This window comes from Salvia splendens, chromosome 3, assembly GCF_004379255.2.
Source record: "Salvia splendens isolate huo1 chromosome 3, SspV2, whole genome shotgun sequence".
NCBI lineage: Eukaryota > Viridiplantae > Streptophyta > Magnoliopsida > Lamiales > Lamiaceae > Salvia > Salvia splendens.
In genome coordinates this window covers 10,555,957-10,580,077 of record NC_056034.1, presented here as the reverse complement: position 1 = coordinate 10,580,077, position 24,121 = coordinate 10,555,957, and the positions used below count along the sequence as shown (strand labels likewise).

The 24,121-nt window shown below is 35.1% G+C and overlaps 1 protein-coding gene across 1 annotated transcript; it reads left to right on the top strand.

Annotated features, from left to right (window-relative positions):
- Positions 1 to 735: 735 nt before the first annotated feature.
- On the top strand, positions 736 to 12,922 carry LOC121796544 (the record flags this gene model as incomplete). The annotated part of the gene is made up of 4 exons (XM_042195370.1): positions 736 to 1,518; positions 1,789 to 2,460; positions 10,705 to 10,711; positions 12,705 to 12,922. Coding segments are annotated over 4 exons (1,680 nt in total), but the record flags the coding sequence as incomplete, so codon positions are not given.
- Positions 12,923 to 24,121: the final 11,199 nt, after the last annotated feature.

Below are 24,121 nucleotides of genomic sequence, written 5' to 3'. Positions count from 1 at the left end.
CATTGTAGAGAAAGGAAAATTTCGTTTGAAACCCCCGGAAAAGAGCCGATGAAGTTTCACGGAGTCCCAATGAGCCGACGCAAGTCCATTATCTCTGCGCTGCAAGCCACTACAATGATGAGGAAGGGATGTCCAGCGTACCTTGTTTATTTGAATGGGGAGGAGAAGAAAGACAGGAAGATAGAAGATGTGGCGATAGTGAGTGAATATCCCGACGTCTTCCCCGATGCGTTGCCAGGACCCCCACCCGACAGACAGGTAGAATTCACGATCGATCTGGAGCCCGGATCGGCACCAATATCCAAAGCACCTTATAGAATGGCGCCAAAAGAGTTGGAGGAGCTTAAGGTGCAACTGCAAGAGCTACTGGAATTGGGATTCATTAGACCTAGCGTGTCACCATGGGGAGCACCAGTGTTGTTCGTAAAGAAGAAGGATGGAACGATGAGGATGTGCATTGACTACCGGGAGCTAAACAAACTAACGCTGAAGAACAAGTATCCACTACCAAGGATAGACGACTTGTTTGACCAACTTCGAGGGGCAGGAGTCTTCTCTAAGATGGATTTGAGGTCTGGGTACCATCAGCTGAGGGTTCGGCGAGAAGATGTACCCAAGACAGCTTTTCGAACAAGATATGGTCATTATGAGTTCGTTGTAATGCCTTTTGGACTGACGAACGCCCCGGCAGTGTTCATGGACCTTATGAACCGCGTGTTCCATCCATTTCTGGATCGGTTTGTCCTGGTTTTCATCGATGACGTGCTTGTTTACTCAAAGAACGAGGAGGAGCACAAAGAGCACTTGAGAACCGTCCTAGCAACTCTAAGGGACGAGAAACTATATGCCAAGTTCAGTAAATGCGAGTTTTGGCTCAAGGAAGTAAATTTTCTTGGACATGTAGTAACTTCAGATGGAATTCGTGTAGATCCGGCCAAGGTAGAAGCGGTGCAGGAGTGGAAGTCACCTTCTACACAAAACGAAATCCGAAGCTTTTTAGGACTGGCGGGCTATTATCGAAGATTCATCGAGGGATTCTCGAAGATAGCAAGGCCAATGACGCAACAACTGAAAAAGGGAGTCAAGATGATTTGGACGCCAGAATGTGAGGCGAGCTTTCAGTTGTTGAAGGAGAAATTGACCACCGCACCAATCCTAGCTGTGCCGGAGCCAGAGACTGACTATGCGGTATATACGGATGCGTCGAAGGTGGGACTGGGATGTGTGCTTATGCAGAAGGGGAAAGTGATTGCATATGCATCGAGACAATTGAAGCCCCATGAACTGAACTATCCGACGCATGACTTGGAACTGGCAGCTGTGGTACATGCTTTGAAGATCTGGAGACATCATCTTTATGGAGTCCGTTGTGAGATATACACGGACCATAAGAGTCTAAAGTACTTCTTTGAGCAAAAGGAGTTGAACATGCGCCAACGTAGGTGGCTCGAGTTGGTGAAGGACTACGATTGTGGTATAAATTACCATCCGGGAAAAGCAAACGTAGTGGCCGATGCTCTTAGTAGGAAGTCTCAATCTCAGCTGGCCACCTTTCTTACTATCGAGGAAAGTATAATCCAAGAGTTCAGTAAGATGCGCTTGGAAGTGGTGAGAATGCCCGAGACTGTGGAAGGGATAGTAGCCACGTTGGTGATGGAACCCGACTTAAGAGCCAGAATTGTAGAAGCTCAACGGCGAGATACGTTACTAGAAAAGTTTCGCTCAGAAGTGAGGACGGGTGAACCCGGAAGTTTCCGTGAGGCAGCGGATAACGGTCTCACCTACAAGGGAAGGTTGTGTGTGCCTAAGGATGAAGGCCTGAGGATGGAAATTATGAGAGAAGCACATGAAACCCCATACGCTGCTCATCCAGGGAGCACCAAAATGTATCAAGACTTGAAAAGACAGTTTTGGTGGAACGGTATGAAAAAGCATGTTGCGGCATTTGTGGAGAGATGCCTAGCATGTCAACAAGTAAAGGCGCTACACCAACGGCCCTATGGGAAATTGCAACCCCTCGAGATTCCGGAATGGAAGTGGGAACATATTGCAATGGACTTTGTGGTAGGACTGCCAAAATCCCAGCGAGGGAACACGGTGATTTGGGTGATTATAGATCGCCTCACCAAATCTGCCCATTTTGTGCCGGTTCGTGCCACTTATGGATCCGATCAGTTGGCTAAGGTATATGTACGGGAAATTATACGCTTGCATGGAGTTCCAGCGACAATCACATCTGATCGTGATGCTAAATTCACTTCTAGATTTTGGACAAGCCTGCAGCACGAGTTGGGGACTAAGTTGAATTTCAGTACAGCTTTCCACCCACAAACCGACGGGCAGTCGGAGAGAACAATTCAAGCCTTAGAGGATATGCTGCGAGCCGTGGTGCTAGATCGAGGCGTAGGTTGGGAAGAAGTGTTGCCCCTGGTAGAGTTCGCTTACAATAATAGTTACCAGGCGACTATCAAGATGGCCCCATATGAGGCTTTGTATGGAAAGAAGTGTAGGTCGCCACTTTATTGGGATGAAGTGGGTGAGAGAAGAATTCTCGGACCAGACTCTGTAGAAGAGATGATAGAGATTGTCCGACAAATCCGTGGGAGGATCAAGGAGGCACAAGATCGACAGAAATCTTATGCGGATGTTCGAAGGACCGATTTACAATTCGAGGTCGGAGAAAAGGTCTTTCTGAAAGTTTCCCCTTCTAAGGGAATAACTCGTTTTGGAGTGAAAGGAAAGCTGAGACCCCGATTTATCGGTCCATACGAGATTTTGGATAGAGTCGGCGCGGTAGCATACAGATTGGCCCTACCACCAAGCTTCGGAAATGTGCACAACGTTTTCCATGTGTCACAATTGAGGAAGTATGTGTATGACCCCACACACATCGTTCACCAAGAAGAAATGATGGTCCTAAATCCCGATCTAAGCTATGAGGAGAAGCCCGAGGCCATTGTGGATCGAAGAGTGCAAGAATTGAGGAATAAGTCAGTTGTTTCGGTGAAGGTACGGTGGAGGAATCATGGAGTCGAGGAGGCAACATGGGAATCAGAAGATAAGATGAGAGAGAAGTTTCCAGAACTGTTTGAGTAATCTAACAAATTTCGGGACGAAATTTTTGTTAAGGTGGGAGGAATGTAATACCCGAAAATTTGTGGAATTTTATTCTTTTAATTAAGGATGAAATTCTTTTCTATGTTTTTGTGTTTAAAATTTGGTGTGGAAAATATTTTGTGTTTATTTGATTGTTGTGGATGTGGTATTTTTCTACCTAGGCAAATTAAATGTAATTAAATAATTAATTAAGCCATGTTTTTAAAAATCCTAATTAAAATTAAATCTCTCTCTCTCTCTCTCTCTCTCTCTCTCTCTCGGTTTCTCACCCCCTCCCCACTAATTTCTCAACCTCCCCCACTCCCTCTTAACCGATACATCTTTCCCTTTCCAATCTCTCCCCACATCGTTTTCTCTCCTTTCTCTCTTGCAATTGCTCTCAACACCGGTAAGCTCCCTCTCTCCTTCTCCCTCTCGGTTCTCATCTTTTTCATTCACTCCCTCTCATCATCGTCTTGAATTCCTCAAGGTGATACCCTCCTTCGTCGTGAATCGGAGTCGGAAAAGGAAGTAAAGCTTTTGCGTTTCGTTTGAACCATCCGGGGAAGGTAACCCCTAACCCTTGTTTAATTCGAAAACTCATGCATATAGGACGTTTTTGGATGGGTTAGATGTTGAGTAGGATTTGTGGCTATGTGCTTGTGTTGAACATGTTTTCGGTGATAACTGACAGTGGGTTCCGACCCCTTTTTGACTGAGCAAACGACCTCCTTTTGGTACGATTTTTTAACTGTATAAACTTTGGTGTGTCTTCTGTGTGGTGTGTAATTTTCAGCCTCTTTGGATGTCGTATGAATTTATTATGATTTTTGCAAGTAAACTGCGCAGTTCTGCGTGTGGTGTGTCCTGGGTGATGTTTTCATGTGCAATGGTTGGGTTTCTGAGTGTTATGTTTTTGTGTTGAATGTGGGTGTGTTTGGCCAAGAGATGGCTCGGAGAAATCTGTGTTTGGCTCAAGGGTTTTGTGTGGGTTGGCCGAGAGATCTAGGGTCCGGCCTAGGGCAGGCTGGTGGGAAGTTTTGAAGGGATGATCCCAGGTGTTTAGGTGTGTTTTGGGACGTAGAATGCGTGGTGGGAATGTCGTATAGGGTTTGAGAATCGGAAGTTGAAGGAAAGTGAGTGTACACGGAACCAGCGGCCGAGGTGCCGAACAGATGGCCGAGGTGCCGAACAGACGGCCGAGGTGCCGAGCATAAGATGCCGAGGTGCCGAGCAGGCGGCCGAGACGGTCGGTCGAGGTGCCGAGCCGGACGGCCGAGATGGTCGGCCGAGGTGCCGAACAGGCGGCCGAGACGGTCGGCCGAGGTGCCGAGCCGGACGGCCGAGATGGTCGGCCGAGGTGCCGAGCTGTGCCGAGACAGGTGCCGAGCTGAGCCGAGACAGGTGCCGAGCTGTGCCGAGATAGGTGCCGAGCTATGCCGAGACAAGTGCCGAGCTGTGCCGAGACAGGTGCCGAGCTGTGCCGAGACAGGCGGCCGAGGGTGCCGAGCCAGGCGGCCGAGACGGTCGGCCGAGGTGCCGAGCCAGGCGGCCGAGACGGTCGGCCGAGGTGCTGAGCCAGGCGGCCGAGGTGCCGAGCCAGGCGGCCGAGATGGTCGGCCGAGGTGCCGAGCCAGGCGGCCGAGACGGTCGGCCGAGGTGCCGAGCCAGGCGGCCGAGACACCGAGCCAGGCCGAGACGCCGATCCTTTTTCCGAGCTTTTTCCGAACCTTTTCCGAGCCAAGTGAGCCGTTGCACAGTAAGGGTATGCCAGGACTTGGAGTGCTGTGTTCGTGTGTCGTGTGCGCGTTTTGGGTACGTCGTTTGCGTGCGGGGTGTGTTTCGAACGTGTGGCTTTGTGTGTTTGTTTTGTAATATGTTGTTAAGTGTATGTACGTGTAACGTGCTAGATGTTGAAGTTGTCCACGTAGGAATCATGCATTGTCGTTTAAAGTCTCGTCTCTTCTGACTCTAATCATGATATTATTTATCTTTCAAAAGGGTGATCTTTTTCGAGGAAAGTGTGGTTGAAGGGAACTGTTTTAAAAGCTAAGCAATCGAGGTGGGCTTTTCTACCCTACTTTTATGTGGGTTATCTTTAAATACGGACTTTGTTCCGGAAATGTTTATGGAGGTGAACTGTTTGTCTTGCCAATTATTTTGTTTTGAAACCTATCTGAAGTGGTTTACCACATATGTTTAATCGAATTCGGGTCTGTTGGGCTGCGAACCCTCAGGCTAGTGTACACGAGACTGGGTGCCATCTGAGAGCAAGTTGGCCGGTCTAGATGACCTGGGGTGTGGCCACGCCCCTTGTTATGGTTTGGATCAGATAGTGTATGATTGAGGGAATAAGGGTGGCAATATCGGAAAATGACTGCGCAGTCGAATTTATGAAATGTGTTTTGTGTACTTGGGTTATTTTCATTATACTCAAAACCCCGATGTTACACTGTTATGGCATGACAAACTTTGTTTTTGGCGTGTGTCCACTGAGTGCTTTAAGTACTCAGCCCTGCATGTTGTTTTCTTAATGTGCAGGTTGAGCGGCGATGGGGAGGACGGATGTTGAGCAGTTAAAGCCAAAGTGTGTTTTTATCTTTCGGATGGTGTCGTGTCGTCATACCCGGCATCATCTGTCTTTTGGGTCTTTTCCGCTGCTTGTAAACCGTCACGATGTTTTCATTTCAAACTCTGAATACTTTAACTCAAGAATGTCGTCACAGTACTTTGTTTTGAATTGAATTTCCTTTTATTAAATGTTTTCGAGTCAAATATTCTTGTTACCCCCTTTCTTCCCCGCTTCTTTATCCCCCCCCTAGTCGCGGTCCACCGTACTTCCTATCCTTAGGAAATGCGGGCGTGACAATTGAAGTCATCGTCTACTAATCGAATCAATTTAATAAATGTAGAAGACTGAAAACAGAACATCTAAGCGCATGTCGAACTCGTCGGTTCATAGTTTAACAAAAGAATCGATTTAATAAATGTAAAAGACTAATTTCGAATCTAATAAGATTAAATGCTTAACAGTTTACAAATAATACCAAATATAAAAAAATGTAAAGTTTTTATTGATGTATCATAAAGTAAGAGAAATGATATACTACATGCTTTAGATAAGTATCATTTGTGAGCATTACGCTTGTTTAAGACACAATTAATGTTGTTTATTTTGGTTTATACATTTAGTTTGGTTCTAATATATTAAAATAGTACATTATTGATATTTATAATTTTACAGTTTTAATAAAAAAATTGAAGCTCGATTTGTAATTTCTAATACATTAAAATACATTATTGATATTTATAATTTTACAATTTTAATAAAAAAATTTGAAGCTCGATTTGTAATTTTAGTTATTTATTTGAAGTTATAGAAAAATGAACAAATCGAGATTTGAATTTTAAGAAAATTCTAAAAATAAAAATGCCAATAATATTCTTTAATGGATGATGCTTAAACAACAAACAAATGTCAAAGAAAATTGTAACAAAACAAACAACACTAGCTGTGGGTTCGATGCTCATATAACTATATAAGTAATATCATTTCTTTCTCTATAAAGTCGTAATACTAATATATTGAAAATTATAAATTCAAAGGGTAAAAGTAGAAGAACCGTATGTGGCATGATTTGTGGTCTAAACCGTACATATTGTATTTTTTTTTATATTTTGTAGTATGCGGAGTATTTTATTTTCTTTATTGTTTTCCTATTTTGTATATTTATCCTTTATTTATTCCACGATTAATAGCTAATTATGACAAATTTCACAATCTCTATATTGGTTTAGTAAAATAAAATAAAATTAAATTAAATTTAAAAAATGAAGACATAATTATTCCCCTCGATGAAGTAGCCATCAATAGAATTTTGGAGATCATTGGATATTAATGGATTCGATAGAAAGGGTCATCGATATAAAATTTAGTAGGAATTTCGATTGTGTATTTTCCAATTTTAGTAGTATAATTTTTAAAATTTTAGTCTTCTATTTTAAAATATAGAAATTTTGCATTTTACATAAATCCATGAAATTGCAGATTTAAAAAAAAAGTAGGTGGTTGGACCCTCAATAGTTAAAGTCCGATCTGATTTTGTGGTATGTGGATTGTGAGTATTTGTTGGCTGGCTTAAAAATCAATAAAAAATCAGTTCTATACTTCAATCAACGGCCGAATATTTTTAGTCCTCATTTTTTGTAGGAATCAAAATGATCTCTTCATTACTACAAAAATCATATAGCAGGAGTATTAAACAAAAAGACTACCAGTAATAAAATAATAAAGGGTATTAATTCTATTATTACAACGTGTTCCCTTCGTCTCAAATTAAGCGAAATACTTCTTTTGGATATGGGATTTAAGGAATTGATATTTAAAAAGTTAAAGTAGATAGAGTAAAGTATGAGAGGGAGAAAAATACTCCCTCCATTTTTTAAAAACTTTCTATCTAACACCCCTGTACATCAATTCATTTATCACGTATACCACTACGATTAACAACTTAAAGTGGACCCATGATCCACAAATATTAATTCCATTACTTTCCCCCCTCTCTTACTTTATCAATTTTTCTCTCCCTCTCTCTTACTTTACTAATTTTTCACCTCATCTCTCTTACTTTACCAAATTGTGCATTAAACCTCGTGTCGTTTCAAACCTCCCTATTTTTTAAAAACGGAGGGAGTAGTGAAGTAAAGTGAGAATAAAGTAGTTGGATAATAAAATAAAAGAAGATTTTTTACTAAAAAAGAAAATGACTTACTTATGGTGGGACATCCTAAAAAGGAATATGACTCGCTTATTTTAGGACGAAGGGAGTGCATGTGAATATAAATATGATGCATATGCCGACTTTAACAAACAAAAGCAACTTGCCATCTCTCGCAACTAGCTAGTTGTCAATCTTGATTCTTGAGATTAGTAAGTAATTAGCAATTATTCTATGATCTTAATTAGCCATTTTTAGTTAGCATTTTCTCATTGGCTGTATCGCGGGGGGTGGGCCCCACGAGCTGACACTTGTGGGTTAGGGTTTGCTGATTCCTTTTAGAGCATCTCCAATGCATAGATGTCCCACTCGGACATCCACTAGGACATCCAAAAAACACCTCATGTCACGTCACTAGGACTTCTCATCCCACTGCCACGTCACTAGGACTTCCCCTGCACAATCCGCCCTTCCCATCGCCCTTCCCACTAGGACTTCCCGCAATAAAAAAATCACAAATAAAACAAAATACGTTTACGGAAATAAAATTTCAACACGAATACGAACGAGAAAAATTAACAACTTCATTAAAAAAAATACATGTTTCGAAAAAAAAATTACATAGTAATAAAATAAAAAAAATTAATCACATCAACGTCAACCCCTCCGCGTCCAAACCACTTCGATAATATCGTGCTGAAGTCGAACATGGGCATCTGTTTGCCGTATATATCGAGTTTAAAAAAAAATTAATACCGGACGTCCGACCCACGCCACAATAGCAGACGTCCGTCCACTCGTCGCCCGGACGTCCGAGGACATCCGACGTCCTTACGGGACGTCCGTATCCTAGTTGCTTCGTTACAATGGCGGACGTCCCGGTCGTCTGTCGCGGATGTCCGACCGGACGTCCGCCGTTGGGTATGCTCTCAGTCTTTCTTTATTTTTAAAGTTGAGGGGATTCTGATATGGACTATTTGCCACCGCGTTTGGGGTTTAATTACGATAATGGGATCGTCCACTCCTGGTCACAACTGATTGGCTGATTCATTCTTTCAGAAAAAAATAAGCCTAAAAACATGTATTAATATGATTGGATGTCGTACTTACACGTGGTGAGGTCATCTTAATTTGGGATTTGACCTATGCTACTATTTTTAATTACCATTATTAAGCACATTCATTTCCTATTAATGCTCCCTATTAATTTCAGCTTTTTACGGTTTTTTGATGGTATATTTTGGCCTTGATGAGGTTAATTAGTATACAAGTTACAAACTAAGTTGCAAAAGGAATTCTACAAAATAAGAATTGCATATTTGCAAAATATTTTTGATACAAAAGAAAGAAGTAAATGAAGCTGGTCCATGTCAGCCAATCTCAAAATGTGGATCAATGAAATCCATAATTGGGCCCCCCTCATCGACCTACTTTGTATTCCCAAACGCATTAAATGGGAATATCATTTACTTTACATATCATTTTTTATTTTTATTTTTATTTTTATTTTTATTTTGTGGGAGTATTTATTTTGGTGAGTATTGAACTAGGACATGTTGGTGGATCCACGCATGTGCACAGATATATATATTTTTTAATCATACAATTATTATTTTTAAATTCCTTCTATAGTAAAAATAATAATTTTATTTTCTTTAAACAAATCCAGACCGAATTTAAATCAAGAAATTCAACAAAAGCTTGCATTAATATTACTATTTGTTAAGCTTTAGATATACAGGTTGTATAAGAATAAATATTTATACGAGATGTTTTATTAAAGGATGAGTGTGTCAATAGTTAGATTCAAAATCAACTTGCTATTTCATTATTGGCTCTATACAATTGTTGACTATTTGGATATAAATAAGTCCAGGCCATAACCTGTCTCATCGTGAGATTATTGTCTTACACAAGACTCCCCACACAAATAAGTATTAGATTTCAATATAGTGTTAATATATTTTGTGATTTATATTATACGAAAAGCATGATTTCTAAGTTATTGCAGAAATAATTCTATAGAATCCTACCATATACCTACAAATAAAATGGATTTAATACAGTATCAAATAAGCAATTATCATACTAATTCATAATCTGATATTCATATCATCATTTTTTTTCTTACTTAGGGGCAGGGGGTGAGGAATGATCGAACGGTAAATTTGAAGTTGAATCATAGATCTTTTTAGTATAGACCTGAAGCCAATAGCATTTAATGTTTTTAACCACAAAATAAGGTAGAAAATTCATTTTACAATAAAACATAGTAATATATGTAGATATGGCATTTAATTATTTGAACTGCAAAATTGAATTGTACCTTTAGTCTGGACAAAGCTTTGCTAAAAATTAATTGCACATTGCCGTCAGCCTAATAAGTTCTCTTCTGTTGCAAGATGTGACGAATTTATTTTACAAGCTGTTTTTAATAAATTCATATGTGCGTTAGATGAGTGTGTAAAGTCATATACTTGGAAAACTAAACTTTAGTAGTATTAAATTTATTATTCTTTAGTCGTCGGTGAATAACATACGGTAAATTCCAAAGTGCTACATTCACAATCTAATCAGACATAGATAGTGGATTAAGCACTTATCAAGTTCGGCCATGGAGCATATTGGAATCATTAACTGCTCTTATTTTATTCTATTACAAAATTTAAGAATATATATAAATATAAATAGTAATTATTTTATCCTATTACAAATTAAATTTAAGAAAATTTAAATATAAGTAGTAGTCATTATTTTTCTTTGTCTTTACATTTCCCTCTTCACTTCGAGTTGCTCTTAGTTAATTTGGTTTCAAAATTTTTTGGTGTGAATTTTATGAAAGAAAACTAGATTTATTTTCATTTAAATCTTTTACAAAAAGTTGGTGCAGTCTGCAGGTAGGTTGATATTTCCGTTAATTTTATTAGCCACTTTATTGCAATTATTATTATATACACATTAAATGTTTTCACACAATTTATATGTATATATATTGGAGTGGGAACCCTACAGATGTGAGTATGATGGATCATGAGTATATATTTAAATACATATATAAAAAAACTATTTTTAATGCATTAAATTTCATTGTAATTTATTAATTTTATATTTATTGTGCAATGTTCTGAATAATGACTTAAATTAAAAGTAAAACGTTAGTTTTTCTTAATTATATACAAAAAATGGTTTAAGTGCTAAACATAAAAATTGATCGATCACCATTAAATTGTCTTTTATTACTTATTTATCAAATTGATATATATAGGGTAGTGTTAATGTCTTTTTCCTCCCTTAGATTTAAGTTCCTTCTTAATTGGAACCATTAGATTTGAGGGATGGACGATCCGGATGAGAAGCTTACTAATGATCCCGTCCTTGCATTATTAGGGCCCTTTTGTACATTATATGAGTAAATTAGTAAATGTACAGGACCAAAACCGCCCAAAAACGGAATGTGCGAAATTTAAGAGGGATTTTGCTATCACCTTCCATCTACTCCCTCAATTCATCACTGCAAATTGTCTCCCCACATTCCCACCACTCTCTAAACCCTAGCCGCCACATGAAGCAACCGGAAATCTACAGAGAGACCGCGATTTTTGGAAGGTTTACCATCCAAACATTATTCCCGTAGTGCGCGACCATCTTGTTGAAGGCGACGAAAAGGTAAGGTTTCAAAAAGGTTAATTTTTCTGTAATACTCACCGTGAATCGGCAATATCCGCCGCCTACCACCCCACCTTCTCGTCGATTCAATAATTTATCCCCAAAAAAGTTTATGTTTTCAAACTCACCTTGGTCTCGATTTGCTGAAATCATAAATTCGTTTTCCTTTTTTGTTAGGGTTCTGCCTATTATTGGGTGTGAAATCTTAGCGTGTTTTGATATTTGTTTCGTCTCGCAGATACATTATGATGAAGAGAGGCCGACCTTCAAGATCTCAACCAACGTCGGCTGAAGGTGAGGGATCTATTTCATTTGCATGTAGAATTCCTGGTGTTGATGTACATCATTTAGTATTCCTTGGTGCATTCGTCGGCGGTTTGTTTGTAAATGGGGGTACGTGAATGTAATTTTCTGTTGTGCATTACTTGATTGATTGGGTACATTATTAGTCACTGTTTACACATTATTCGTCAAGTATTATCCATTATTTGATTGATTGTGTATACGGGTGATCGGGTGAATGCAATATTCCTATGCGCATTATTTGATTGAATCTATACATTATTTAACTATTAGTATTCATTATTTATCAATTAATATGTATTATTTGACTGCTTGTGTACATGAGTGAATGCAATATTTCTTTGTGCATTATTTTATTGAATATGTACATTATTTAGCTAGTAATTTACATTATTTGTCAAGTATTGAGCATTATGTGTTGCTTGTGTACATGAGTGAATAGGTGAATGCATTATTCATGTGTGCATTTTTTGATTGAATTTGTACATTATGTAGCTATAAGTTTACATTATTTATCAAATATTAGACATTATTTGACTGCTTGTGTACTTAGGTGAATGGCTGAATGCAATATTCTTGTGTGCATTATTTTATTGAATCTGTACATTATTTAGCTAATAGTTTACATTATTTATCATGTATTGGGTATTATGTGACTGCTTGTGTATATGGGTGAATAGGTGAATGTCATATTCCTTTGTGCATTATTTGAATGCCATTGTACATTATTTATCTATTTTTATACATTATTTCTCAAGCATTATGCATTATTTGACTGCTTGTGTATATGAATCTAGTTGATGCAATGCAATATTCCGTTGTGCATTATCTGATTGCTTATGTACATTATTTAGCAAGTATTATACATCGACCATCAAGTATTATACATTCAATCATGTTCTGATGTTGTATGTTGGACAGCAGTGAAGCAGCTTAGATTGGACATCGACGAAGTGGTCGATGATGTAATTCCAGTTGGAATTGCCCAGAAATTCCGGGAGAGATTAGCAGAGGCCGGGACAAGTACAGCTCAGGAAGAGCCTGAGCATAGGAAACCAAGGGGGAGGAAGGTCGACCATCTATACAGCCTCAGATATGACCACTGGTGGGGAAGTGCTGAGCAAACTAAATTGCTCTAAACAATCATAACAAAAACATATCAGGAAAAATTATACATTACAGTACATACATTGTACGTCATTGATTAGATAAATTAAATTTTACAGTATTATTTGTACATTACATTTATCGCTTAATACTACCATCTAGTCGAGATGATAAATAAACCCTAGAGGAAGGACTGATACTCGTGGACTTTAGTTACGGTTGCGTTGCTTAAACCATAGTACACCCTAGCCCCAATGATTGCTAAACCCTTGGGGAATAATTGAAACGTGCCCCAAACAAGCAACCAGTGCCAATCTTAAACTATTCATGAAATTGTATAACATAAACAAACAAAACGGTTCAGAAAACATATACATTGCAGTTCACAAATCGTCCATTATATAGTCAATAACATGCATTATCTAGTACAATTTGGTGCATTATGTGCATCGGCTTAAACTACTACCCTAGCGACGCTGATAACTAAACCATAGAAGAAGGACTGATACTCGTGGACTTTAGTTACAGTTGCGTTGCTTGATTCATACTACACCATAGCCCCAAGGATTGCTAAACCCTTGGGGAATGAGTGAAACATGCCCCAAACAAGCAACCAGTGCCAATCTTAAACTATTCGTGAAATTGTATAACATAAACAAATAAAACGGTTCAAAAAACATATACATTGCAGTTCACAAATCGTCCATTATATAGTCAATAACATGCATTACCTAGTACAATTTGGTGCATTATGTGTACCGGCTTAAACAACTACCCTAGCGACGCTGATAACTAAACCATAGAAGAAGGACTGATACTCGTGTACTTTAGTTACGGTTGCGTTGCTTAAACCATACTACACCCTAGCCCCAAAGATTTCTAAACCCTTGGGGAATGATTGAAACGTGTCCCAAACAAGCAAACATTGTCAATCTTAAACTATTCATGAAATTGTATAACATAAACAAACAAAACGGCTCAGAACACTTATACATTACAGTTCACACATTGTGCATTATATAATCCATAACATGCATTACCTAGTACAATTTGGTGCATTATGTGTATCGGCTTAAACTACTACCCTAGCGACGCTGATAACTAAACCATAGAAGAAGGACTGATACTCGTGTACTTTAGTTACGGTTGCGTTGCTTGAACCATACTACACCCTAGCCCCAAGGATTGCTAAACCCTTGGGGAATGAGTGAAACGTGCCCCAAACAAGCAAACAGTGTCAATCTTAAACTATTCGTGAAATTGTATAACATAAACAAACAAAACGGCTCAGAACACTTATACATTACAGTTCACACATCGTGCATTATATAACCCATAACATGCATTACGTAGTACAATTTGGTGCGTTATGTGTATCGGCTTCCTCTATGGTGCACTAAATAATTTAAGCCAATAATACGGTTTCATTGCAACGTGGAATAGGGAGAGAGAAAGAGTTCAGCGACGGAGTAAGGAGAGAAATACGTTTGGTGGGTGTGATTTTAGAAGATAACCGCCAAGATCTTCAAAGGAGAAAATCATGGAAGTTACCATAACAAACAATTTAGTGATTCCCTGTTTTATCCTTTTCGGTTTTTTAGTGTATTTAATTTAATTGTAAAAGCCAATAATTTAGGCCATAGGATCTTGGAAATAAACGGCTGAGATGAAGAAGGAGATTTGAGAAAATATGGAAAAAGGATATGAAAATGTATTCATTTCCTTTTTGTATCTTTTGTTTTATGTTCTTTTTAATCTCAGCCCCACGATTTTGTCATCCGACGGTTAGATTGATGCCACATGTCATTTAATAATGCAGATTTTTAGTTGAATAATGCACACCGACTAATAATGCATCATTATAGTGTAATAATGCAGATTTTCAGTTGAATAATGCACACCGACTAATAATGCAAATTTTTCATCAAATAATGCAGATCATCACAACCATCCAATTCAAGGATCCAAGGGCTGTGATTAAAAAGAACATTGGACTGAAAAGCTGCGAAGGACCTTAACACACCCCTATATATATATAGGGGTGTGTTAAGGTCCTTCGCAGCTTTTCAGTCCAAGCTTCAATCAGATCACAGCTCTTGGATCCCTGAATTGGATGAGTGTAATGATCTGCATTATTACACTATAATGGTGCATTATTAGTAGGTGTGCATTATTCAACTAAAAATCTGCATTATTAAATGACACCTGGCATCAATCTAACCGTCGGATGACAAAATCGTGGGTAAAGATTAAAAAGAACAATAGAACAAAAGATAAAAAAGTAAATGAATATATATATTTATATATTCTTACTCCTACTATTTATATTCAAAATTAAATGTTGATTATTGTACTAATTATATACCGATTATTGTACTAGTATAGGAGTACTAAATAAAGTGACCGCCTAAGCTGACAAATCCACATTCTAAAATCGAACTTGTGAGTGGTTTCAGGTTTGAAAGCTGTGGGCATACTTTTTAAAGTATCTCCCGTCGTCCCTTAAATTTTGTCATACAAATTGAATTGAAAAAATTAGTGAAGAGTGAGTCCTACTTTTATATATTAGTTTTAAAATAAAATGAGAGTTGAAATGAGTTAATAGAAATATGAGATCCACTAAAAAAATGGTAAAAAAGTGAAATGTGACATATTTTTTTGGACCGACGAAAATGAAAAAAATGTGACAAAATTTAGGTGGGTGTGTGGTGTGTTAAACAAGAATAAAAATTAAAAACAAAAACCTATGCCTAAAACTGATTTTGAACCACTATAATCTGGAGTAGCAACTTAATTTATAGTATTTTGCTACAAAGAGTAAATTGATTTGCAACAGAATCAAGTTTAAAAAAAATTAAAAAATGGTCCTTAATCTTAGGGAACTTTACCATCAATTATATATCCATAAGCTATACCATTCATAAAAATGATGTATATAATTATTTACATATTTGTGGGTATTGTTATTATTGTCAGATCTAAGTTTGCAAACATATTACAACATACATTTCTTTACCTAGACACGTATGATATGATTTGTATCTATCATTTTGTGGGATAAGATAGCATATAAAAGCTATATATTCACAGGCCCCAAAAATCACATCAAATCATGAGAGGTGGGAACATAATAAAAGTAGTCATTTTTAGATTCATTAACCTCTTTAAAGGTTGCTAAAGCTCAATCAAAATCTTATAATTAGTGGTTGTATGGACAACACACCACATATTTCTCAAAATATTCTCAAATGTATTTATGCCATTTCTTTTTTTTTTTCCTATTCACATGAGTATTATATTTTGGAAATATATATCACTAATTGGAAAATACTCCATATGTCTCAACGTTTAACTATTGCTTGAGTTATCCATTTTGAGTGTTTAGTTGTGCAAGTAATTTTGTAATAGACTTTGACTTTTCTATCTTTCTAAAAGTATATTTGGAGCAATACACTTTATACTTTTAATTAGAATTTCTATACTACAAAGTTCAAACACGCTTTTCTTAACATTCCTATTCAAAAGAAATTAAATCTTCTGAATAAGACGAGGAGGTTATCTTTTAGTGAAATGTGGTTAGTATTAACTTGTTGTGGAATGAATAAATTATGAGTCATTATATATGAAGAAAAGAAGGTGGTAATTTCAAATTATGCTTAACGTGTTGAAGTGGGATTTGTCTTTTTATTGATGGTCAAAATAGTTGTTTTTAAGCCTTAATTTTTTTTTCTTTTATTTAGTATTTCCAAAAATAGTTGTATACCTCTTGTTAGATAAAAAAACAATTAAATGACGATAAAACAAGGAGTAACTTAATTAGTACAGTGTTTTTGTTAGAGGTTTCGCCTAACCATGCACGGAATAAATGGATAATAATTACTTAATTAAAAAAAATTATCACGAATAACATATATGCACACAAAGAATTATACTACAAGAATAACATATGAAAGAATCGAGAATAAGGGTAAAGTCGGATTAATAGTATTTTTTGAAGAATTAAAAAAAGAAATTCATTCAAAAAACAAAATTTATTTTCATATAGAAGTACTTATTTAAAGACAGGAAAGAGTAATCATCATGTTATTTATAGTGAAGATGAAAGCTATTATTAATGAATGTGATGAGAATGTTAGGTAATAGTGTAGCTATTATGAGTAAAATGTGCTTCCACAGTCCAATTATTTTTATCTTTTTGAGACAATATTCATATTATAAGGGGTGTGTTTGTTTATTGGTGTTTTTTATTCCAACGTAGCCCCCCCCACTCCCCATCTTTTTTTAGTAAATTTCTGTTTTATTATTATTAAATAAAATGTTCGAGCCAAATCAATATAGTAATAATACAAAAATAATTTAAAAGTAAAAAATAAAAAAATTTACAATTTCGAAACGATAATCACAAAATAAGGTTTCTTTCAATATTACCAAATAAGGTTTGACATTGAGATGAATATCATAGTAAATCACTTTTCAATTAGTGTACAAGTGCGATGCATCAATCAAACTCTATCATGCCTGCTTTAATTATTCTTTGTTTGCAAACTTTAAATTATTGACTTTCATTTTTTAACTTTTAATGTGACGGAATAAATAATTGCGAAATCAACGAACCAGAATTTGTGGAATTGCTAATTGGATGTGTTCTGAAAGACTTGTGAAAATCATGAAATTTTACCTGTTTTACATGTCCCAATTCACAATCTTATTCTATATAGATATTTTGTATTGATTAAAAATCAGAGAACTGACAAAATATATGATTCAGCGATATCATTCAATCGATTTGATAAGTAGCTAAGCTTGGCAAATATTTATGCTACACTCCATACCTTTTAAAGATACTTAATTCTATATGACATTTTCTACCCTTTAATTAATACCATCGAATAATTTGAATTCAAATTAACAGAGCTACAAGATTTCGTGTAACGGACTTAATAACATGTAATGTTTTAAATCAAATACACATACTCTCTCCGCCCATACCATAAGTGATCAACTTTTCATTTTGAGTTGTCCCACCACAATTGATCAATTTCTTTTTTTTTGCTAAAAACAAAACTTCAACCATTTTTTACTTTATTCCCTCTTTATCTCTCTTACTTTTTCCTTTCTCATACTTTACTCTTTCCACTTTAACTTAATATATAGACTGGTATTAAAAGCTAGAGAAGGGAATAGCGAAGAAAGAAAAAAAGTATCTATGAAATATTAGAGAGATGCAGATGATAATGTGTGTTAAATAGCACTAATTTTATTTTAATTATGCTATCTAGCTCTTGGAATAAAAAGGTGGATGCCGTATCACAATATTAAATTCTTGTCCTGGAATAGTATTATATTGCTCGACAATTAAGTTTTAATCATTCTAAGATTTGTTGTGACTTTAAAATTGATAATAGTATTATTTGTGAGAGAGAAGTGGGCCCCTGCATGGGTATGGCCCCACTATCTATAGTCATTTTCGTTGGTAAATGTGTCCTGTTTATAAGATTTTACAAACTTGATGCGTGGGTCCCATGAGCGGTGAGGCATCTTCATCATCTACTTTATAGATCATGTTACCTATGTCCCAAAAAATATACTTCTCTTGTCTCGTAATAATTGTCACTTTAGTGTGAACATAAATTTTAAGAAATGTAAAGAAAAATTAATTAGAAAAGTCAATGGAATATGTGACCCGTTTTTTATATTAGTTTTATAATAAAATGTGAGTGAAGTGAGTTAGTTGAAGGTGAGACCTACTTATCATTTATGATAAAAATAAAGTGTTACAATTATTGTGGGATGGGACGGAGGGAGTACTACTTTGTAAATGACTTGAATTTGTAATTATTAAAGTAAGAGAAAGGGAGAAATAAGACGGTGAAAGTAGTGATAATGGATTGTGTGATCATATCTAAAACGATGTGAAGGGTTGGTTTTTGTTTAAATCTTTCTATTTTCATAATTAGTCCAATTTTAATGAACACTTAAAAATAGTAAAATTAGTCTATGTTTTGTAGACGGAGATAGTAATATTGATCATTGACAATCATGCTTGAGAAAGATAATAAATTTGGCCATAAATAAGTTCCACATATATAAAATCCCATCTCAAATAGAATTAGATGAAAACAGAGTTACTAATTCTTTATTATAAATTAATGAGTTAGAATTTGAGTCACTCAAAAAATATAAATATCACTCAATTTTACTAAAAATATCTTGAATTATTAAAAAACAAAAAGTACGTAGTGATCATCGGTAAGTTGTTTTAAAATTTAGAAGGCCAAAACGTAAACACATGGCATTTTTCATAAAATGAATAGTTTATGATGTAATGAAATACTTTTCATAGATATTTTAAATAAAATAGGTATACTTTTAAGATTTAAAATGGGGTTGATCCTATAAAAATGTAAAGTTACTTTAAAATGTATAAGCGGGTTCATTTTAATGCGTTATTCCAATTAAAGGTTGATATAATTACAATTTAACAAAAATAAATAGTATTAATTCTTAAGGATTCCAATATTTTGTAAAGTATGGTTAAATACTACTTTCCAAACTTTTTTGATAATATAATATACTACATGTGTGTAAGCAAAGCAAAAAACAATTTTATCAATTTAATACTTACAAAATTCAACTATATTTAGTGGGTGGATTTCGGTTCTTGTCTCCCATCTTGACGTATTCATGTACATCACATATGTAAAAAGAGTACAAATGAAAGAAGACAATCTCGATCAGGTCGAAGGTATTAGTTATTCACAGTTTCCTTGTTTGGAAAATCCAAAATATATTTTAGAATAATAGGTTATTAGTGTAATTTATTTATCCAGATAATTAGAACTCGAATTTCATGATTCTGCCATTTATTATTTTTATAATACGTGATATATGCAGTAAATTCTTTACCATATTTTAACATGTAGACTGTTAATATAAACTAGTGTTAACCCACGGGCGATGCACAACGGAATATTTTTTCTGTCATACAGTTTTAAATTGTTAATTGATTAATTAAAATAAGAAATAATATAACTATATAATATTTAAAAATAGAAAGATATACTGTATACTAATTTAATAAATATATGCTACTCAATTCATTTTACACCTAAAGACATAAAATTAAACATATTTGAAATGGAATCAAAACAAACACAATTATTTGGACAACAATAAAGAGACTATATCAAGTGTTGACACTTCTGAGAAATACGTTTAAAACAATCCTTCATATTTCGCTACTAAAAATAATGTAAATCACACTTTTAACAAAATAATAAATCGATAACTCATAAGGCCATCCACAACGCTGTTCCTATACCGTTCCTTAAACTACTATTTGCGGGCCTCATTGTACTTTTTTACTCCATTCCTTAACTAAGGAACGGAACCTGCAACCCTCCGTTCCTTAGCCGTTCCTTAAATTACTATTCATTCAATTTCATTTTTTTTATTTCCAACTCAATTCAATTAAAAAACACACTTTAATAAAAAACAAACACACTTTATTAAAAAACACACAACATTAAAACAAAGTTACAACTTAGACTTAAAAAAATAAAAAGCACACACTTAAAATCCTAAAAAAATAAAAGTACACAATTTTAATAATTTCATCCGCCAAAGTTTACCTAAATGTGCTCAATTAGATACTGTTGGAGTTGGGTGTGGGCGCTAGAGTCGCGTGTCCTTGCACGAATAGATAACCGTTATTGTATAGATGGATGCGCTCCACTTCGAGGCGGACTACTTGCGGTTGAGCTTCCGGGGGATTCGGGGTCGAACCAATTTCCCGCCTCGGGTCCATGTTCTCCTGGAAGAACTCTTCCCGGGCTGCCAAAGTATTCGCGATTGTGGAGAAATAACGGTTTCCCCATGCGGAAACGACGACGGAAGTACGTATCTCCCCAAACCGGGTTATCGCAGAAGTAGTCGCGTACTAACCTTGCGGCGGCTTCCTCACGGTTACGATGGATGTACGTACGGGAGCGTCATTGGGGCGGCGCGGCTTCTCCCGCCTCCCGTCGTCGATCTTCTTCAAGTGATTGTTCCAATATTTGACGCATTTGTTCAAAAGGATCCATTAGTTTGATTAAATTTGAGAGAAGAAAAATAGAGTTGATTTGAGATGAAAATTGGGGTGGAAATAGAGAGGATTTGAGAGGAATAGATGTGTGTTTGTGAGTGAAATGAATATGAAATAGGAGTATTTATAGAGTAAATAAATTTAAAAAAAATATACAAAACGGATAAAAAAATGGTCACAATACCGTTGCAATTTTTTTTATTAAATTCGAATTTAAAAAAAAATGAATTATTGCGTCACCGTGACGAAACCCACTCGCGGGGCAGCGAGTGGGCGTCACGCATGCGCTGAGAGCCCGCCACGTCGCCTCGGCGCGTGGCGGAACGTGTCGTGCTGCGTGCCGCGGCAACGACACCCGGCACGGCATAGGCACGGAATGGCGACGACACGGCGGCTGCAACGCGTGCCGCCGCGGAACCGTTCCTCCGGAACGGCATAGGCACCGCAACGGCACAGCGTTGCGGGTGCTCTAATATTCTAAACGTCAAAATTATGACCATAAAAAAATTCAAATGATAAACTACACAAAAACATGACATTAATTGGTTGAATTAACACAATTACATTAATGAATAATGATAGCCCTTTTGAACGTTGGAACGTTTATATATATTTATTGCACTTTTAAACGTGGCTTGTTGGAACATGAAACATCTAATACTATTTTGTATGCTACTTTACAATTCTCAATACTGCAAATTTTCTTGTTGTAAAAATATACTTAATATAATATATATTTTACTCAGCATGATCACCTATAGATAAGATAATTAGATTCTTTATATAAAATCAGTTGTATCCCTGAATAATTAAGTGCTAAATCCTAATTTCAACAATAGTATTATTAGTAAACCAAAATTTGGTAGCAGACTATTTTATTTTGTTTGAACAACTAATTGTTTGATCAACTCGATTTTGATAGGTTTAATTATCTCACTGCAAATGTACATATTATGCACCACTTATTAATTCATCTTAAGTGATAAAATATTATTTTTTGTGTGACACCACTTAATATAGTTATTGCGCCAGTGACCATCTAAATATACAAAAATAATAAATTGTGTAGAGATGAAGATAAATATTATGCATGTTTCAAGTTAAGGATGTTACAATTCTTCCTTCTCTAAGAATTGTAAAAAATATTAGGATAAAATTCTTGAACCATATACACGCGGTACTCTAACTATTGTAATCAAATAAAAAAAACAACAACAAATGAAATGGAAATTACGATCAAAATTATAAAATAAACCGAACTATAAATCTAGTCGAGAAAAACCCTATTTCCATAGGACAAATTACATCACGGTTAGTGCTCTCGAATTGGTGTATTATCCCCAAAGATGAAACGACTTCCTACTAACGTATATAACATCTCAAACCCGCTAGGCACCGATGAACTTGATGGAGCTCCAAAAATTGAGCAATACAATATTCCTAAAATATGCAATAAAATATTGAGAGCTTGAGAGAGAATGAAGAATGCTTTTGTTGGTGTGTAATTCATCCACAATTCTATGCCTTTTATAGGCACAAAATTAGGATATCAGAGATCATGGACTTAAAACATCACAAATTCTAAAATTAAGAGAATAGAGGTTACAAATTTTGTTAAATGTTGATGATTCTATATAAAGATTTGTAACCGCTTAATCATTGTAGTGCTCTAAAAATTAGTCAAAGAATTTAATCCTAGTTTTTATTTATTACATTTACATTCCTTACACAAAATAATTATTCAAATCCTCCCAAAACTCACATTTTACATAGGTATAAATTAATTTCATATAGATAAATATATATGTATAGATTAATTTCATATAGATAAACGAAGACAAAAACGTCACAAAAGTAAATATTCAGAAAAAAGGGAGGATCATACTTATCAGTTATCAGATACAATAATAAAAAGAGACTTGAATGCGTTTGACTGTATAACAACGACATATATGTGCTACTAAGGTCAACAGCTAGAATAATAGTTCATCACAAATTCACAATTATTCCTATTTAGGTTATTATTAGTATTTGTATTTTTTTTAAAAATATTTATAGAAACAATAATATTTATTTGATAAAAATTGAAAGTCGCAAGACAGTGATGAATATTATTATTTCAATTAGACGAGTGATAATACATTTGAAATAATTCAAGTCATAATATTTAATCAAAATTAAAAGTCCGAACACAGCGATGGGACCAAGAATCTAGTAATCAACCTCAGTATCTAAGATCTATTAAACGTCCAATCAATGAGACCACTTACGTGGGCCCAACTAGGCCCATATTTTACATGATGGGTTGAGCCCATTTATTCCGCAATAAATTGTCACACCCTTTAAATATACACTAATAGAGTGGATTAAAAAAAAATAGACCAAAGTCTAAATTTGATCTTTACGTTTTCTCTAAATTTTTTTGGTCCTTTACATTAAATTTATTACCTTTTAGTCCCAAACAATATGTTTTGGTCCAAAGTTAACATTTTTCCGTTAAACTTAAGGTCAAACATTAATTGACCAAATTAGTGACTTAGCTATCAATCTAATTAGTCAGTTTAATATAATTAATTCAGTATGAATATTTATAAAATACTTTCCATATCAAAATATATTAATATTCATAAAATATTTTAATACATATAACAAAAAATATTAAAATTTATAAAATATTTTTTTCCTATAACAAAAAATATTAAAATTTATAAAATATTTTTTTCCTATAACAAAAATAAATTTGATTAAAATTTATAAAATATTTACAAATTTAATTTTTATTATAGGTAAAATATTTTAAAAATTTTAATTTAATTTAATTTTTATAAAATATTTTTAAAATTGAAAGTTAATTTTTATTATATGTAAAAAAATATTTATAAATATTTATATTAAATTAATCTGACTAATTAGATTGATAATTAAGTCACCAATTTGGTCAATTAACGTTTGACCGTTAAGTTAAATGGAAAAAATCTAACTTTGGACCAAAACATATTGTTTGGGACCAAATGGTAACAAACTTAATATAAAGTACCAAAAAAATTTTCATAGCAAATGTATATGCCCAAATTTGGACTTTAGTCTAAAAAATATTGCAAGAACTCAAGAACAATTGTATTAACACCTAAAATAACTGCATTTG